General features: G+C 43.8%; 1 protein-coding gene across 2 annotated transcripts in view; it reads right to left on the minus strand.

Annotated features, from left to right (window-relative positions):
* Positions 1–18,507, minus strand: part of Camkmt (calmodulin-lysine N-methyltransferase) — a 388,750-nt gene that overhangs the window by 43,319 nt on the left and 326,924 nt on the right. The window contains exons 6-7 of one of the 2 annotated variants that reach the window (XM_087907293.1): positions 18,262–18,325; positions 9,810–9,876 (exon numbers count right to left, since the gene is read on the minus strand). The exons of the other annotated variant lie outside the window; for it this stretch is intronic. Coding sequence (XP_087763419.1) covers positions 9,810–9,876; positions 18,262–18,325 — 131 coding nt within the window. The remainder of the gene's footprint in view (positions 1–9,809; positions 9,877–18,261; positions 18,326–18,507) is intronic. 2 annotated transcript variants of the gene reach the window in all.

Here is an 18,507-nt window from a genome sequence, read left to right on the forward strand (position 1 = left end):
TACAATACCATACAATGAAGCAGAGATTCTATTTAAAAACCCAACGAAAGTTTCCAGAAATAAAATGAGCATGCAAAATGAACATGCCAGTAAAACATCTTAGAAGAAAGCACCTCGTTCTTGACTCAGAGTTTTATAAAATGCCAAGGTTTAGGGAATTGATTTATAAATTTTTCCAATCACAATAAAAATGCCAATATCATAAAATTTCCAACAAGATTTCTGAAAATTCTGAAAGGAAAGAATAAAATCAAGGGATTGGTCTTACTAGATGAGGAAATACACAACTAGATTACAGTAAGTCAGGCAGAATTCACTCCTGAAAATGTGGCTCACAGATACACACGTGGTGGAGGCAGCTGTGCCCCACAGATACACATGTGGTGGACGCAGCTGTGCCTCACAGATACACATGTGGTGGACGCAGCTGTGCCCCACAGATACACACGTGGTGGAGGCAGCTGTGCCTCACAGATACACATGTGGTGGACGCAGCTGTGCCCCACAGATACACATGTGGTGGACGCAGCTGTGCCCCACAGATACACAAGTAGTGGATGCAGCTGTGCCTCACAGATACACACGTGGGGGACGCAGCTGTGCCCCACAGATACACATGTAGGGGACGCAGCTGTGCCCCACAGATACACAAGTAGTGGACGCAGCTGTGTCCCACAGATACACATGTGATGGACGCAGCTGTGCCCCACAGATACACAAGTAGTGGACGCAGTTGTGCCTCACAGATACACATGTGGTGGATGCAGCTGTGCCTCACAGATACACACGTGGGGGATGCAGCTGTGCCTCACAGATACACACGTGATGGATGCAGCTGTGCCCCACAGATACACACGTGGGGGACACAGCTGTGCCCCACAGATACACATGTGGGGGACACAGCTGTGCCCCAGAGATACATATGTGGTGGACGCAGCTGTGCCTCAGATACACACGTGGGGGATGCAGCTGTGCCCCACAGATACACACGTGATGGATGCAGCTGTGCCCCACAGATACACATGTGGGGGACGCAGCTGTGCCCCACAGATACACACGTGATGGATGCAGCTGTGCCCCACTCCAGCATCATTTGTAAGGAGCAAAACTCTGTGGACTGATGTCCATTGTTAATGGCGAGATTTAGGTTAATGTTTCACAACAGACTAACAAAGTCATTTTCAAGTGTCTTGAAGGTGGTTTCTTTCCTTTTAATTTGTTTATTTTTATTTTACATGCACTGGTGTTTTGCCATGATTGTAGGATCCCATGGAACTGGAATTACAAACAGTTATGAGCTGCCATGTAGGTGCTGGAAATTGAACCCAGGTCCTCTGGAAGAGCAGTCAGTGCTCTTAAAGACTGAGCCATCTCTTTAGTCCCGGTTTCTTTCCTTTTAACATGAACTCCTTTGAAAATGAAGACATTTTCACTGGCACGTGTTTATCCCATGGGACTAGAAAGGTGTGTGTGCATGCATGAGGAAGCCACAGGACAAGCTGGTTGTCATTCCTCAAGTGTTACTAGTCTTGTGTCGTGAGACAAAGTCACTCACATGGAGTGCACAGATGTGATTAGGGTTGCTTGGCTAGTGAGCCCCAGAGACCTTCCTGCCTCTGCTTCCCTGGTGCTGGGATTATAAGAGCACACATTCATGTCCAGCCCTTTTCATATGGGTTCCGGGGAACAAATTCAGCCCCCAATGTGTATTAGCAAAATACTTTATCAATTGAGCTATGGTCACAGGGCTTCACATTATTTTTATAATATTGAATTTTGGAAATGAAGAAAGGGTTGTCTCTTCAAACCAGAAGACACTTCCTCAGGGAACGCAAGAGTTCTTGGTATGAGATTTTGACCTTAGTGAAAGAGTAGGTGCGCAAAAAGCTCAAAGAATCACTGCAATGTTATCCTGGAAGAAAAGGCCTGGCCTTTTAATTTTCTGCAGTTTAGGAGTGCCCCTAAAAAACACTGTCCCTAAATGTTAAAGTTTGGCTCCTTTTCATTAAAAAAAAAAAAGGACTGCATTAAAATACATAACACTGGCTAACATTCTTGGGGGATGCTTTTGCCAAGGTAAAACTGAAGAGGAAGGACCAGGGCCCTTTTTGCAAACTTGGCAAACCGATCAACGTTGCTAATTGAGTAGAAGCAACTGCACACAGTAATTTCCTTTTCTTGTATGCCAGGCAGCAAAGGAAGGGACAGGAGCATAGCATTTCTAGAATTCTCTGCACCTCTCAAGATTCTGTCACCCTAGTTTTAGCCAAACTCCCTAACAGGTATATTTTATCAGAAAATTTCCTAAAGAGCCCTCAGCCGCCTTATCTCAGTTACCTTCTCCTAACCTTCCTCTTCAACCTGACAAAGAGCAGATAAACGTCTACTCACGCTGTCAGTTTGTCTACAGACACGGTGGATGCCCGCCTGAGAAGCCATCCTGGAATGGAAGTCGCTATCTGATGTAGAAGCTGCCGTCTGGCTCTCTGGAGCTTGACTTTTCTTCCACTAAAAACTGCTCGGATCCACGTCTTTCAAATACAAACCCTAAATGCTCGCACACTCCGGGAGCCACAGACACTAATTGCTTCATGGAATGGAAAAAGAAACCACACTAAACAGAGTCCTTGTTTTCAAGAAAAATCAGCTGCCTCCCTCCCTAGAATGTCAACTCCAAGAAGGCACGGGCTTCCTGGGTTCTGTTCCCCACTGTGTCGCTAGCACTTAGACCATCATTTGGAAACCAGAAAGTGATCAAAATCCCGGTCAGCAAAGGAACAGAACGGTAAGCACGGAACTAGCTAGCCAGTACACCAGCGCTAACAGTCTGGGCTTCATTCCACTGAGGTACAAGTTTGAGACCAACAGCAGCTAAAAGAAGGAATGAGTGGGATGAAGCAGAAGGAATTGAGCCACGAAGGAATCTAGATTTTGAAGAACAAGTAGGGGATGAGACTGACAAAGACCTGGGATTGGAACAACAAAGCCAGCTAAGGATGATAAGATGCTACGGACTAGGTGGTGTCCTCTGAAGTCTGTGTGCTAAGGTTTGGTCCCTACAATGGTAAAGATGGTGGGGCCTGTTGGAAGTGGGGTTCAGCGGGAGGCCTTAGTCACTGGGGGCACACCTTTGAAGCAGAGTGTGGAATCCTAGATCTCCCTCTTTTTCTTCTTCTTCCTGACCACGAGGTGAGCCTGCCACCTGTCTCTGTTCTCAGGGTCCCAAAGCAACGTAATCGCTCAGTATTGGACGGACCCTCCAGAAAGGTAAACTGAGGATAAACCCTTTCCTCTGCCTAAGTTAAACATCTTAGGTCTTCTGATAGAATGCAAACCCAGGCGGGGTCGGCAGATAAAGGAGAAGGCAAAGACTGGGAAGAGGGTGGGGGATGAGGAGAGTCAAGGGCAGAGGCTTGGAAAAGCTAACAATTGGATCCTAATTTAACCTCTAGCGGAAACAGACTAAAAAGTAGCCACGCATCTTGGACAGTAGCAGCAATGGGACCACTGATTGGCCCTGGTATCCGTCCCTCCCCCCCCCCAACAGGTTAAAAAACCAACCAAACAAACAAAAAAAGAACTTCCAAAACTCCTAAAAACAAGTTGGAGAGTTTTGTTATTCATGAAGAATAACAAAAGCCACTGCTTAAATTTAGTGACAACTTCCAAACAAATACAAATGGCTGCTTTCTTTAAGTGAAATTTACTCTTACCACTATGGCTGGGCCAGTGTAGTATTTTTAAAGCATAGCTGTTATCTAATGCTGGCCGGAGAATGGTGCTATTCACCGGTTCTGGAAGACCCAAAAGCACGCAGACGTCAAAAGCTCCAAGTGGTTCTTTGTTCGAGTCACGGTTTTGAAGACAGCTCCAGATAAACCCAACAATTGAGCTGCTGTAAAGAGCCTTGCTCTTTCATAAATTCCCCACTATACTTAGAAGGCAGTTCCTTTGTTCACACACTACTCTTGACTGCTCCATATTTAGATCCCCAAAGGCACGCCTTGGACTCACTGGATAAATGAATGAACGGCTGTGTGGATGGATGAACAGGACAGCTATCAGATGGCTGTGAGATCCTGGAGATGGGATGGACAGAATGTTTCGTGTGTGTGGATCCCTGATGGCCAGCAATAAATGGTTCGCACCTTCACAAGCATGACTTTCATATTGAACACAGTGTGGCTGGATTGAAATGTATCAGAGGAAGCAAGATGGTTTGGTATATAACCGTCATTCTCCCTACTCCCACCCCCTCCCAGACAAGGTCTCACTATGGAGCCTTGACTGTCCTGAAATTCACTCTGTGACCAGGCTGGCTTCACACTCAGAGGTCTGCCTGCCTCTGCCTCCCAAGTGCTGGGATTAAAGGTGTGCACCACCATTGCCAGATTTAACAGTGTTCTTAAAGGAATGGGGGAGGGTTATGGGTACAGTGGTGTACACCTTTGATCCCAGCACTTGGGAGGTAGAGGCAGGCAGATCTCTATGAGTTCAAGCCCAGCCTGGTCTATATCGTGAGCTCCAGGGTAGCCAGGACGACATAGTGAGACCCTGTTTCAAAAACAAACAAAAGTTCCAGTAGGCAAGGAAGGAGGTGTTCATGACAGCAGGCCAGATTCACTACAAGCTCAGATGAAACACCTGTCCCAGCTCTCATTTGCAAAAGGTCCCTGCCAATAGACACTAATAATGCGTTTACATGATCATTATGAGTCCCTTACACAGTGGTTCTCAACCTGTGGGTCGTGACCCCTTTGTGGGAATGAAATGACCTTTTTCAAAAGGGTCACTTATCATATATCCTGCATACCAGATATTTACATTACAACTCATTTTTATGTTGCTTAATTTTTTTTTTTGAGACAGGGTTTCTCTGTGTAGCCATGAATGTTCTGCAGACTGGACTCAATTTCAGAGAGATCCACCTGCCTCTGCCTCCCAAGTGCTGGGATCAAAGGCATGCACCACCACCGCATCACCACTGCCTGGCTATGTTACAATTCATAACAGTTGCAAAATTACAGCTATGAAGATGTAACAAAATAATTTTCTGGTTGGGGGCCAGCACAACATGAGGAACTGTATTAAAGGGTTGCAGCATTAGGAAGGGTGAGACACTGCACTAGAGTAAGATATAATTAACCCATCCCCCTAAAGAGGGGCCTCAGAATCCATGACCCCGGTCTGCCCTGTGTAAGAGGCAGGAGGATGACTGACAGTTACTGGGCTGGTTATCTCTCTGAGACTATTATAAAGAGGAAGGATGTTGGTTGATAGTTTGGTCTGCTTCAGTCCATGGTCAGTTGGCCACTGCTTTTTGAAGTTATGGTGAGGCGTTCATTCTATAGGTGCTGGAGTGTGGGGCAGAGGAAGGAACTCATCAGGAAGTGAGAGGGGTAGGGCAGATCAGAATCCTAATATCCCCTCCAAGGGCATAGCTCCAAGGACTGAATTTCTTGGCGACACCTCTTGAAGGTTCCAACAGCCTCCAAGTAGCACCCCAGACTGGGGCCCAAGCCTTTATCAGACAGGCTGCGGATGGACACTTATTCAAACTACAGCATTTGCTAAGGACACTGAGTGGGGGAATCGAAGCATGGGGTGCCAGTCACACTTCTGGGCAGCATCTCATTCCTTTCGAAAAGCCCCATAGGCTCACAGCTCTCAGCTCATGACTTCCCTTTCTGCTTTTACATCTTCTGTGCAAATGAAGTCACAAGAGACATTCAGCTGTTACAAACTTCACGTCAAGCTTTGAAGTGCTCTTTAATAGCAGAAATATTTGGCTCACATGTGAGCTTTGTAGCTACGGTAAATACCTCTTAGCTATCTGGCGCTGTTATTCCACACCTCCAATTTGGAGGAGAAATCCTGCATATGCATTGAGGCACTGGAAAAGAATGCTGAACTGTATCTGAGCTCTTTTGTGAATGGTTCCCTTTAATTTCTTCTCTCAGGGAACTAATACTGTCGCCCGCATTGTACTGGTGATGGGTGGGGGAGCGGTGGGCAGAGAGAGGCATGCTGATCCCTGTGGTACTAGCTGGTGACTTTGCTTCCTTAGCTGCTGGAGGGCAAGTGACTGGTCAAACAGCTCCTTACTGTAAGATAGCATTTATTGAGTCATTCACCTGACCTCCCCCAACCTCCCTCACCCCGTGTTTGTGTGTGTGTGTGTGTGTGTTGAGATGTGTTTATGAATTATGTGTGCTGGGGGGTGTGTATGAGGTGTGTGTGTGTGTGTGTGTGTGTTGGGTACATTTGTATGAGTGTGTATTAGCTGTATGTGTATGAGTGTATGTGTGTTAAGGAAGTGTGTATGAGGGTGTGTGTGCTGGGGATGTATAAGTATGTGTATGTTGGAGTGTGTGTATGACTGTGTGTGTGTGTTGGGGGATATATAAGAGTGTGTATTGGGGGTGTGTACGAGTGTTTGTGTGTGTTGAGGGTATAAGTATATATGTGTTGGGGGGTGTATAAGTATGTGTGTATTGGGGTGTGTTTGAATGTGTGTGTGTTGGGGTGTGTATGAGTGTGTGTGTGTTGGGTTTATTGGAGTGTGTGTTTGAGGGTATATGTGTGTGTGGGTGTGTATGAGTGTATGTACCTAAAGGCTACAGGTCAATGTTGGGTTCTCATTCACTTATCTACCTTTTATTTATTTATTTATTTATTTATTTATTATTTATACAATATTCTGTCTGTGTGTCTGCCTACAGGCCAGAAGAGGGCATCAGATCTCATTTCAGATGGTTGTGAGCCACCATGTGGTTGCTGGGAATTGAACTCAGGACCTTTGGAAGAGCATGCAGCACTCTTAACCACTGAGCCATCTCTCCAGCCCCTATCTACCTTATTTTATGAGATAGAATCTCTTACTGAACCTGGAGCTCACCTGATTGGCTAGACTGGCCAGCCATCAAGACCCATGGACATTCCTGTCTTAACTTCCCCAGTGCTAGGATTACAGGCACATACCACAGAACCATTTTTGATTATTTTAACATGGGTTCTGGGGATTTGAACTCATGTCCTTAAGCTTGGACGACAAGCCCTTGACCAACTAACTGAGCCATCTCCCAGCCCCGCCCTGTTTCTAAAGTATCTTTACTTTAGAAGACTTTGGATAAAAATGCTCTGAGTAAGACAGAGAACCAGGAAAGAGATATTTTAATTGAGGGAGCCATTATGGGGCTATTAAGAAATTTGTCACTAGAGAAATTCCCAGGAATCCACGAGGATGACCCCAGCTAAGACCCTAAGCAACAGTGGTGAGGGTGCCTGAACCGGCCTTGCCCTGTAGTCAGATTGATGACTGTCTTAAATGTCACCATAGACCCTCCATCCAGCAACTAATGCAAGCAGATGCAAAGACCTGCAACGGAGCATTGGGCTGAGTTCCCAGAGTCCAGGGGTAGAGAGGAAGGAATGAAAATATGAGCAAAGAGGTCAAGACCATGATGGGGACACCCACTGAAACAGCTTACCTGAGCTAATGGGAGCCTTCCAACTCTGGCTTGACAGTGAGGGAACAAGCATAGGATGAAACTAGGCCCTCTGAATGTGGGTGACAGTTGTATGGCTGGGGCAGACTGTAGGGCCACTACAGTGAGACCAGGATTTGTCCCTATTGTTCGTTCTGGCTTTTTGGAACCCATTCTCTCTGGAGGGATACCTTGCTCAGCCTAGATATATAGAGGGAGGGCCTTGGTCCTGCCTCAAAGCAATGTGCTAGACTTTGTTGACTCCCCATGGGAAGCCTTACCCTCTTTGAGGAGAGGATAGAAATGGGATGGGGGTTGGGGAGAAAGGTGGAGGGAGCAGAAGGAGGGGAGGGAGTGGGAAATGGATTTGGCATGTAAAATGAGAAAAGATAGGTTTCTTTAAAAATAAATTTTAAAAAATTCTCTGAGTCTTTACAGAAGGGGAAAACTAACCACAATTAGTCTGTGATAAAAGCAGAAAAGGAAAACAAAACAAAACAACCCCCCCCCAAAAAAAACAAAGAGAAAGCAAGCTTCTCATTAGGGAATCCTGTATGATTATTTAAATGCAATCTCTATGTCTTCATGTCCTGCCATGGATCAGAAGAATACATTCAGAAATAACATTTTTGAGAGCAGATACATTTGACTAAAGGCCAGGCACTAAGCATTTGGGAGCTGCCCTGTGCCAAACAGCAACATTTTACTTCTGTAAGTAACTTAATAATTTTATGAAGAGATAACAGAAAATTCTATTGCATGTCCCAGGTTAAACACTTGACATTTTATTCTTTAAAATGCAACATTTTTGAAGTCTAGATATGTTTATTAATTAGTGATTATTAACACTCAGTAAACAACATTATGTCTTGTAAAAACACAATCTCACTGCACAGCGTGAAGCTGAGTCTATTATTCCCTGATTCCATATGCTGAAATACACTCAAATGGTCACAAATGACCTTAAGCATTAAATAAATGTAAATGAGAACAACATAGAAAATGCACTTTTGATTGATAACTAAAAGACCAGGTTGAGAAGCATGTCCCCAAATGAAGTCTTTTCCAGAAGGAGATGGCTGTGTGAACCATAGAGGCAGGGGTTGGCTAAGTCTCCCTCCCGAGTGCTCGGATCACAGATCTATGCCATTGTGCCCAGCAGCACTTTGGTTTTTATCCATTGTGTCTGTTCATTCAACTGTTTTTCTCAAACTACACAGTCAGGGTAGGCAAGTGTCCTCGATATAGAGAAAACCTAAAACACTAAAGGATGCCAAAGTAATAGTGAAAGAGGAAATAATTCCGAATGGAACTGTTACTGTAACCAAATCTGTAGTTAAATACACAAAGGGACGCAGATACAGCCACTTCGTGCGCACTAACGGACAGCGTTCTCCTTCTAGGTCAGCTGGCCACAGGGTGGGGCATCACACAACAGGCAGTGGTTCTGCCTGGGGAAGCAGTTCTCCTACTCTGGATAAGAATGGACAGAATCAAAAGGGACAGGACCCCTGGACTGTTAAAACCATCAATAGATCAAGGTATCTTAGGTGCAGCACTATTGATGGCCTCGGCCAGATGCTTCTGTGTTTTGAAAGCTGACTATGAGTGATCTCCACCATGAAACATCAGGACCCGTAGAAACCAGTAGCAACATTGCCCACTCTGACCCCAAGTCATGACAAAAATAATTATCTAAAAAAAAGTGCCCAGGGACTGCCCGAATCCTCTAGGGGTGCAAGACTGTCCATGCAGAGGGTCACTGGAATAAAGCCACTGAAGAAGGCCTCAAGCTGGGCTTTTGTCAACTTCACTCTGCATAATCTTAGCCAGAAAGTGGGCCAGAAAGGTGACTTGGTGGTTAGGAGCACTGGTTGCTCTTCCAGAGGACCCAGGTTCAGTTCCCAGTACCCACATGCCAGCTCACACCTGTTTGAAAGTTCAGTTCCAGGGGATCTGATACCCTCACACAGACATACATTCAGGTAAAACACTAATGCACATTAAAAAAAAAAAAAACCAAGATGAAAACAAAACAGAACAAACCTCTCCCGAGCCACGAAGTGACCCTAACTCAGCGAATAATACATTATTTGAGTGTTCTATACAATATGTAGTTTTGGTGTTCTCAGCTACTGAATGGAGGGTTTGCCTGCCTGAGGAGAGTGTTCCAGGACACATGTGCAGTGCTCAGAACGGTGCCTGACACTCAGTAAGTGCTCATCTAACATTATCCATTATTACTGTATTAATCCATAGCATCAGGAAAGCGGCTTCAGCTGAGAAGGTTCAAATCAGACAGGAGGCGGAAGGATATCTTACCGGCTTGACACTTTCTGAGCCTTGAACACGCCCGTCTTCCGATGGCTTGTGATGATGCTGTCCACATCTACAGGGCACAGTTAAGAGAACTTTTGCGGTCACTATCAACCGACCGAGAAAGAACCTAAAACACACTGGCTTCTTCCCACCGTGGGATCAACACAAAAGAAAGGAGGGAGCGGTCGATGCTGTGCCATGAAATGCCAACTTCCCGCTGGCAAGACCTTTCCATTCTCCAGCTGGCCATCTTACTGCCCATGGAAGGAGCATCTAGGTAGCATCATGGCAGGACGCAGAGGGTATAAGCTGGAGGACACAGCTGGGGAACATGAGCTGCTATGCCACTTCCCCGGGGCAATCAGGCATCCAAAGACAGATGTCCTTCAGCCAGTGAGGAGAGCAATGGCAGTCTTTGTTGGCTTCCCAAATTGAAGTGGTTCCAATCCCCTAACCACCTGTAGTGGGAGGGGAGACGAGCAGCGGGGGGCAGTGTTGGGAGGAGGAAAAGAGAGGTGGAGAAAAACTTGGAGCGTCTTTGGGGGGAAATGCAGCACCAGTGAAGAAAGCCATTCTAGTGAAGGGTCTCTTGGAGAACTTCTACGCTGGCCTCTGGCCATGTGCTGGCGAAGGACTCACACAGAAGAGCCACGTACGTTTATATTAGAGAAACTTTGCATGACATCCAAAGACCCTCGGGAAAATCACATCTGGTTCAACATCAGGAAAAGCAGGACTTCAGATCTACAATGGGCAGCATGGGTGTCTGTGAGCGCTGCTATTTCTCTTTGCTCCGGACTGACAAAGCCTTCTGAATACACTAAACTCTGACACCCAGACACTCCTGTGGACTTATTTTCTGTACTGACCTCTGTCCCTGGCTTACCCTGGTTTCCTAACTTCTGAATACCCCCACCTTCTCATTTATTTGACCTGACACATTTCCTCTAAGACGCCTCGCCATCCCTCTTCTGGAGGAAGGCAAGTTTAAATAAACAAGAACTCAAAGAATTCTAGTGAAGGCTGCAAGCTGAACGAAATTGGGCCCATGGGGAGGACACCAGGCAGACAGCGATGTTCCCCTATTGCTCGGAAAAACCGATTTCCTGAACGTTCAAAGCAAACGCTGGTCAAGATCTCCCTGCCAGAACAGAACCGCAGGATTCTTAAACCCAGATCTCTGCTTGAACCACCAGGCACACCCATTCTTCTCTGAGTGAATAAGCAGGTACTGTGTGATAGGGAGGAAAAATCAATTAGGTCTCCTAATGATGGGCTTTGTAGAGGTTTACAAAAGTGCCATAATGCAGACTTTTTTTTCCCCTGGGTGAACTTTCCTGTATGCAAATTAAATACCGTTAAATTACATTCATTAAAAAAATAAAGGAGACTAATTTGCCTACTTGTTTTGATTAACTAAAATGACACACCGGCCTACAGTTTCTGTCTATTTCAGGAGCGTTCTAGATGAAATAGCTTGCAGGAAAGGACGCCTGACATCTTCATTCTGAGGAGCACAAAATTAGTAGAGTCAACTGACAACTGTTTTTTATTAAGTCCCCTCCCCCTAGCCACACCCTACTCTGCGTTTCCATGGCACCCAACTGCCTGCCATGCTGTGCCGGCACACCTGTGGCGTCCTATGAGTGCATGACTAATCTATCAAGCAAAACATATTATTTTGTTAGTGGAGGTAATACTTTTTTATAAAATAGTCTCAGGGAGGCTAAATTATATAACTCGGAAAACCTATTAATAATTTTTAGTAAACATCTTAACACTATATACTTTATACAATTTAGAAACCTGTGACCCTGGGTGGTCAGGCTGGAGCAAGTGTGGTTATTTAAGGTCCAGAAGTTATTTTTCTTAAAGGAAAATTTCACAGTGGTATTGAGGCTGCTTTATTTTTAGGACAGGGCAGGAAATAAATTGAGGTTTAGAAGGGCTTTTAAAAATATATCGAGAGAATCACAGGAGAAAAGACAGCAGTGCTGTGTTAAAACATTACCTTAAGATAAACTCTGATATTCTCGCCTCCTCCCCCCATAGGTCAGATTTTGATGGTGTTTCTGGGTGGCACTGTGTCCAATAATAGATTTTATCATCTTCCTGTGTCACCTCAGGGTAATAAAGGAAATCCAATCAAACTGAGTCAATATGACCAGGATAACGCTCAACACAACAGACCCCGGCGTGCTCGGTGATCTGCATCCACTTTCAAGAAGGTCTCAGTGGGAGGGGCCGGCTGCCACGACAGCCTGCCTGTGGTTTCTGGATGAGATGGGACCGGGGTAGCTGTCTCAGTCCCCTTGTCACGGCAACTGCTTGTGGCTCAGCAGGAGTCAGTTTCTACGTCTAGTTTCCTTCTTGAATGCTCCCGAAATGCCAGGAGCGATGCTTCATTTCAATTATCAGTTTATTTTTATTCTTAAAATATATACTCATATACAATACCAACAAAAGTCTTTTAAGTCAATTGCATATATTATAGGCATATAAAATGCTAGTGTCACTGTGAGTCGGTAATTGTATTTATCAATTGTATATACATTTGGAATCAGCTTATTATTCTTTTAAATGATTTATTTTATGTGTATGGGTGCTTTGTCTACATGTATGTATGTGTACCATGTGTGTGCTTAATGTCTTTGGAGATCAAAAGAGGGCATCAGATCTCCTGAGACTGGAGGGACAGACACGGGGAGCCATCATGTGGGTGCCGGGAATTGATTCCAGGTCCTCTGAAGATCACCCATAAGCTCTCTGTCCAGTCCCAGTATTGTTCTTTGGAAAAAGATTTCATTTTAAATTATGTATGCATGTGTGTCTCTGTGTGGGCATGTGGATGTGTGTGTGTGTGTGTGTGTGTGTGTCCTGCAAAGACCGGAGGTGTTGAATCACCCCTGGAGCTAGGAACCAATCTGGAGTCCTCTGGAAAAGCAGTAGACACCCATAACTACTGAGACATCTCTGCGGCCCAGTATTGTTCTTTGAACCAAAAAAATATTTAAAAAATAACACTGTGATTCATGAGGCTTTGTCTTTTGGTTTATATTATCTTTGATTTCATTGGGGAATTAAAAAGGAGGGAAGAACACTAAGATTATAACATAAATCCTATTTTTTAACCATTTTTCTTTCTTTTTAAGATTTTATTTTTATGTGCATTGGTATACACATATTTGTCAGTGAGAAGGTGCCAGATTTACTGTAACTGAAGTTACAGACAGTTGCGAGCTGCCATGTGGGTGCTGGGAACTGCTCGTCTTCTGGAAGAACAGTCAGTGCTCTTAGCCTCTCCGCCATCTCTCCAGCCCAACATAAATCCCATTCACTTTGATCTAAATGACTTTTTAAATGTTCAAAAGTGGCATTTTTTTTCTGATTTAAGGCAACATACTCCTCTTTTTTGTTCTGTGTTGTTTTTTGAGACAGGGTTACTCTGTGTAGCCCTAGCTGTCCTAGAACTTGATCCATAGACCAGGCTGATCAATCTCAAAGATCTGCCTGCCTCTGTCTTCCAAGAACTGGAACTAAAGGTGTGTGCCACCACCGCCTGACTCTGCACTACTCTTAAATCTGTTCCTTACTCCAACAAATTGAGAGTTGACACCCAGAAGCCACCAAGTCTGCTAGCAATGACACCTTGCCACTTGTTACATTTATGCATGACAGGTCTATTTTTTTTTCCATCATCAGGTGCTAAGGAAATACAGCACTCACCCAAGTATTCTCACCTGTGGTGAACCAGAGAAATTTAGAGGGCTGGCAACAGGCCGTGTAATAAGAACGAAGCTGGCTTCTTAATGCTGGTTTTGAAACTTACTGCTGTGTGACCATGGGTCCAATGTCTCTGAGCTCCAAAACTAAATAGGAACAGTGCCATCTATTTTATAGATATCATAAATGATATCTAGAGATATAGAATATATCTCTATATAAATGGTATATATAGATATATATCTATATAAAATATATGTATATAAATGGTACATCGATAGAAAATATATCTATTTTAGTAAGTCTATTTTACAGGCTTATGGGGTCTCCCATAGGACAGGTTCAAGACATAGTGGGTGCATAACTCATGTCAAGTTTATCATTTTTTGAAAAATCCAACCCAAAATGTTTGGTGGAATAAGAAGGCTAGTCTTTGCACTATTTTAGCTTCACATTGAGCCACTCCTCCGGAAACTCAGAGTTAATCATGTGACTATTTACCTTGGATTTGAAAGAAGTGGAGACCAACTTTTGCCCTGAACCCTTTATATGTGGCACCCTGTTCTCAACATGGCAAAAACTGTGTCCCTAGTGGGTGGGGACTTACTGTCTCACTCACCGTTTGAAAGGCTAGGCTGTGGCTTAAGGCTTGCCTCCTATGCTGGAGGCCCCAGCCAGCAAAAAAAGGGAGATGCCATCTGACGGCCGTACAGTGAGGCACATAGGGCTCATGTGTGCCGCCCAGGAGATGGAAGGTTGGCGTCATAGGACGATGGCCTGGGATTTGCAAGTTCTCTGCCCCCCACAGCACAGGCTGCACCACAACCACGAGGCTCTCTATTCATTAATTACACAAGTCAGGGATCCTATTTTAAAAATGGCAAACCCGGGCATCTCCTATAGAGTCATGGGATTTACCTGGCTTTGAAGACTCCTAAGTCCTAAGTTCTAAGTGTGTCTATGCACACAAACCACTGGGATAAGAACACAGAACACTGCTCCAAGCACAGGAAGATTCTGAAGACAACACTATAGATGTTGACAAGAGATGGGCCAAGGTTGGGTGTTTGAGGAGGATCAGTTAGTGATCATGACCAACCAGGTTGTTTCATTTTTCTTTTCCTCTTATGTTCCTTCCCTCCTTCCTTTCTTTCTTTTTTGCTTCGAGACAGGGCTGCACATAATCCAGGCTGGCCTTGAACTCCTCACCCTCTTGCTTCCAGCTCCCAAGTGCTAAGATTATAGACAAGTACCCTATACCCCAGTTCTATTTCTATTCAACATGGTTTGCAGAGGGCTTTACAGCCACCAGAATTTAGCCTGCCATTTTCCTCCCCTTTTCTTCTCCCATTGTCTTCACCAGCTATACACCTAAGTAGTTACTATATATGAATATTTAGGGGTTTCTTTCCTTACTGCACTAAAAGGAAAATGCCAAAGGGCATTTTTGCATACTATTTTAAATAATTTTGAGGGGTTGGAGAGATGGCTCAGTGGTTAAGAGCACTGGCTGCTTACTTTGATCGCCAGCACCGCATAGTGGCTTATAACCATCTGGGACTCCAGTTCCAGGGGATCTGGCACCCTCTTCTGGCCTCTGTGGGCACTAGCTATGCACATGGAGCACAGACATGCATGCAGGCCAAACACCTAGTTACAAAATTAAAATAATAATAATAATAATTAAAACAAAATTGAGAACTGAGTAGACCAGATGATCCCATTTTCTTCTGATCCTTTATATTCTTGTGGGGCACAGAAGAAATGGTATCTTTAGGGAAAGATGGTTTTCAGATGGGGATTCCTGGATTAAAGTCAGTACCTTAAGGACTAAGAAAAACCTCAAGGAAACCTACTCATGAGTCTGAGAAAATATTCAAGATATAAAGTTCATTTTAGCCCAAGTCGTATTTTCTTTCTAGAGAAATCTCTTTGCAGTGAATCTCAGATCCACGGCTAGCTTCCCAGGGTCAGACACAGCCGACGCTGGGGACACCGCAGCCACACACGGCCACACAATTGGCTAATATGCTTTTGTGATCTATAGGTTCAGACCTAATCTCTCTGTTGTCTCACATATTAAAAATAAAACAAGCTGAAATAAAATAGCATGCTATTTTTTCTAAAAAAATAAAAGAAAATAAAAATCAGAATGGCAGAAGCTTAAAGAGACTAGTAAATAAAACTGGTTGGCTTCATTCCGTTCAGAAGCTAAGAACAACAAAACAATTTTAAAATGATGAGACTAATACCCAGGCGATGAGTGACTGCCAGGTCGATTTTTATCATTTCTCTGGTGTGTTCATTTGTTTCTTAATGTGCTCATCTTGCCCATTAAGAATAATTAGCAGCTTTGCTTAGAGATTTGCTGGCTTCTGGCAATGTTTCCCCACACACACTTTTTGTTGCTGTTGTTGCTATTGGCATCCACCTTTCCTGTTTAGAAAGTAATTTTTGGGTAACTGCTGTATAATTTGGGCTTCCTAAAATTTTAAGGGAAAGACATAAACAGCGATTTCTAAATGAGTTGTTTGATCTATATGCATCAACAGTATGCGATTTGGTGAATGAGTTGTTCTTACGGAGGGGGCACACAAATGGGGAGGGGATTCACTCCTATTAACCTCACTCAGCAAAAACAGATTACAAGGCATGCCTATTGTGAGCTGTTTGCAAATCAAGAACAACATTAGTATTAAAAGCAGGAAACCACATTGCCAATTTTAAGGCTTTTGCATGCTTTTTTCTCTTAATTAAAATAAATTAGATCTACTTACAACAGAAAAAGGCACACAAACATGGAACGAGCCATCATAAAAACCGAACCCTATCAGGAAGGTCCTAAGAGATGAAATAAAACGCACGGCCAGTTTGGGCTGCATCCTGAAAGGACCTACTTCATCTGCATTGTAAGGTTCTCCCTCCTGCCCTTTGGCACCCCGCTATATTAAACCCATTGTAAAACCCAGCACAATAAAGCACTCTCAGGGCCGAGCCTCTGAGGACCAAATGTTAAAAATCCATTTTCTTGGGAGGGGGCTGTACCAATCATTTCTTTGAAAGGCCGGCAGAGTGAATGGCAGAATCTGAGATTTCCTCTCTGATTTCGAGGGCTGGCATGGCATCTCTACTGCTTAAAGCGAAGGTGCGCTAATAATTAATGACATTGGCCTCGCCTCCCTCCTTCGGACACTCTGTACTTTAGTTCAGTCGTAATTTTAGGACAATTAAATTTACATACTGACTCTGGATGCTCCCCACAGTTTGACGATAAAAAGTTCTAATTGATTTCCGGTGCCTTTAAATAAAGTCACTTGGTGACTTCAGCGGGGGGAAAAAATCTGAGGGTACTGGGCCCAGTCCGAAAGTTTCTGGAGCCAAAACATCTCTCTCTTATTCAATATCCCTGTCTTTCTAAACTCAGAAAAACACCGTGTGGACTGAGCTGGTACACCTGAGAGCTGCCCTTGCTCTCTGTTCCCTGACAAGGAGGAGCACAGGGAAATAATACGGGCACAGAAGAAACCAGAATAAAGACGCGAGACTGGAGCAGCAGTCGTCTTCGGGAATATTTAGAAAAACTTGCCAGTCTCAAGATCATGATCAGAACCCTACGTTTAAAAAAAGGAAGCGCCTTTTGTGATCTCTTTCCCTGATGTGAAAGGCAAAGATTGTGATTGGCTGTTTTCCCTTCCTGAATTTTTTTTTTTTAAGAGCTGTCAGGCAATTAGCTGGGTGGGGCTCTGCGGAGCTGCAGAACAGCATTAGCGAGCAAGCTTCTCCGTCCTCCTTCCTCTGTGTGAGCAGCTGATGGGGCTGCTGGGAATTTTATTTTCGAAAAAAAAAATTACAGAGCAGAGGAAGGAGGAAAGGAAATAAAAAAATAGGCTTTATGTAAAATGTCACAAAATTCAAAGCTACTTCAAGTCTTTGAAGGAACTGAAAATTCAAATAAGGGTCCTGTCTTCCTCACCATGTCAAAAAAAAAAAAATCCAAAGCAAACAGATCTTCCACCACTTTTCCTCTCAATTTCTAACGGCTGTTAACTACGCTGAGCACATCAGCGAGGCTGCTAAAGTAGCCATAAATTGTGCTTGCTTCCTTAGTTAAAGTACAGTTCAATTTTCTGAACTCTGTGTACATATTAGTAAAGCATAATCTAATATAATGGGGTTTGAACTGTAATAGCATAGCAGGAAAAAAAAAGAGATAGCATTTTAATCCTAAATAAAAGGAGATAATGAAGAAACGAGAGCTGTTTCCAGAGGGGAATATAGGCAACTCCTTAACAATTAGCGTAGGTACAGTATGACTGGCCTGTACAATATTACATGCCTTGGAAGCTAGACATTAATATTTCCAGGCAACACCAAATAAAGTAAATAGCAATTTTAATCCGTTTTGTGCTGGAAGACCTTAATGAAAATAAAGAGCAAGAATGCTTCACAATTATGAAATAAGATTTTGAATTGCCTCGAGAGGCGCACAAAACATAGGCTCCTTCAGTGAGAAGTGTCTGTAAGCCCTATAAAAAGAGACATATGCAGTCAACCGCAGTGAATCCATATATTTCTAGTTTTTCTTAATTACTGATCATGTGTACGGGGAGCTCTTTTTTAATGCCCCGTGCTGTCTTTCTTTCTATCAATTGTTACTCAGCCCGGGGTGGTGGGGGGGGGGGGTGGTTGGGAATGAGCACAACAAACCGGCTTTCTATCTGAATAAGGATACTTCTGATGGCCTTTTCATTCCCATCAGTTAACAGAACTTCTTTGACATCTGCAGAAATAGCAACCTGGAAAAAAAAAAAAAAAGGAGTAGAGCAAACAATGAGCAAATATGCTTGTCTATGCGGAAGTGAAGACAGGAGTGACAAGCCTTCAGTATCATGCTACCTCACCTATTCCTCTGTAACAATCTTCAATCTTTTTTCATTTTATGTCTGCATTATTTTAATCATTCAATCAAATCAGTCAA

This window comes from Myodes glareolus, chromosome 6 (genome assembly GCF_982192425.1).
Source record: "Myodes glareolus chromosome 6, mMyoGla1.1, whole genome shotgun sequence".
Lineage (NCBI taxonomy): Eukaryota > Metazoa > Chordata > Mammalia > Rodentia > Cricetidae > Myodes > Myodes glareolus.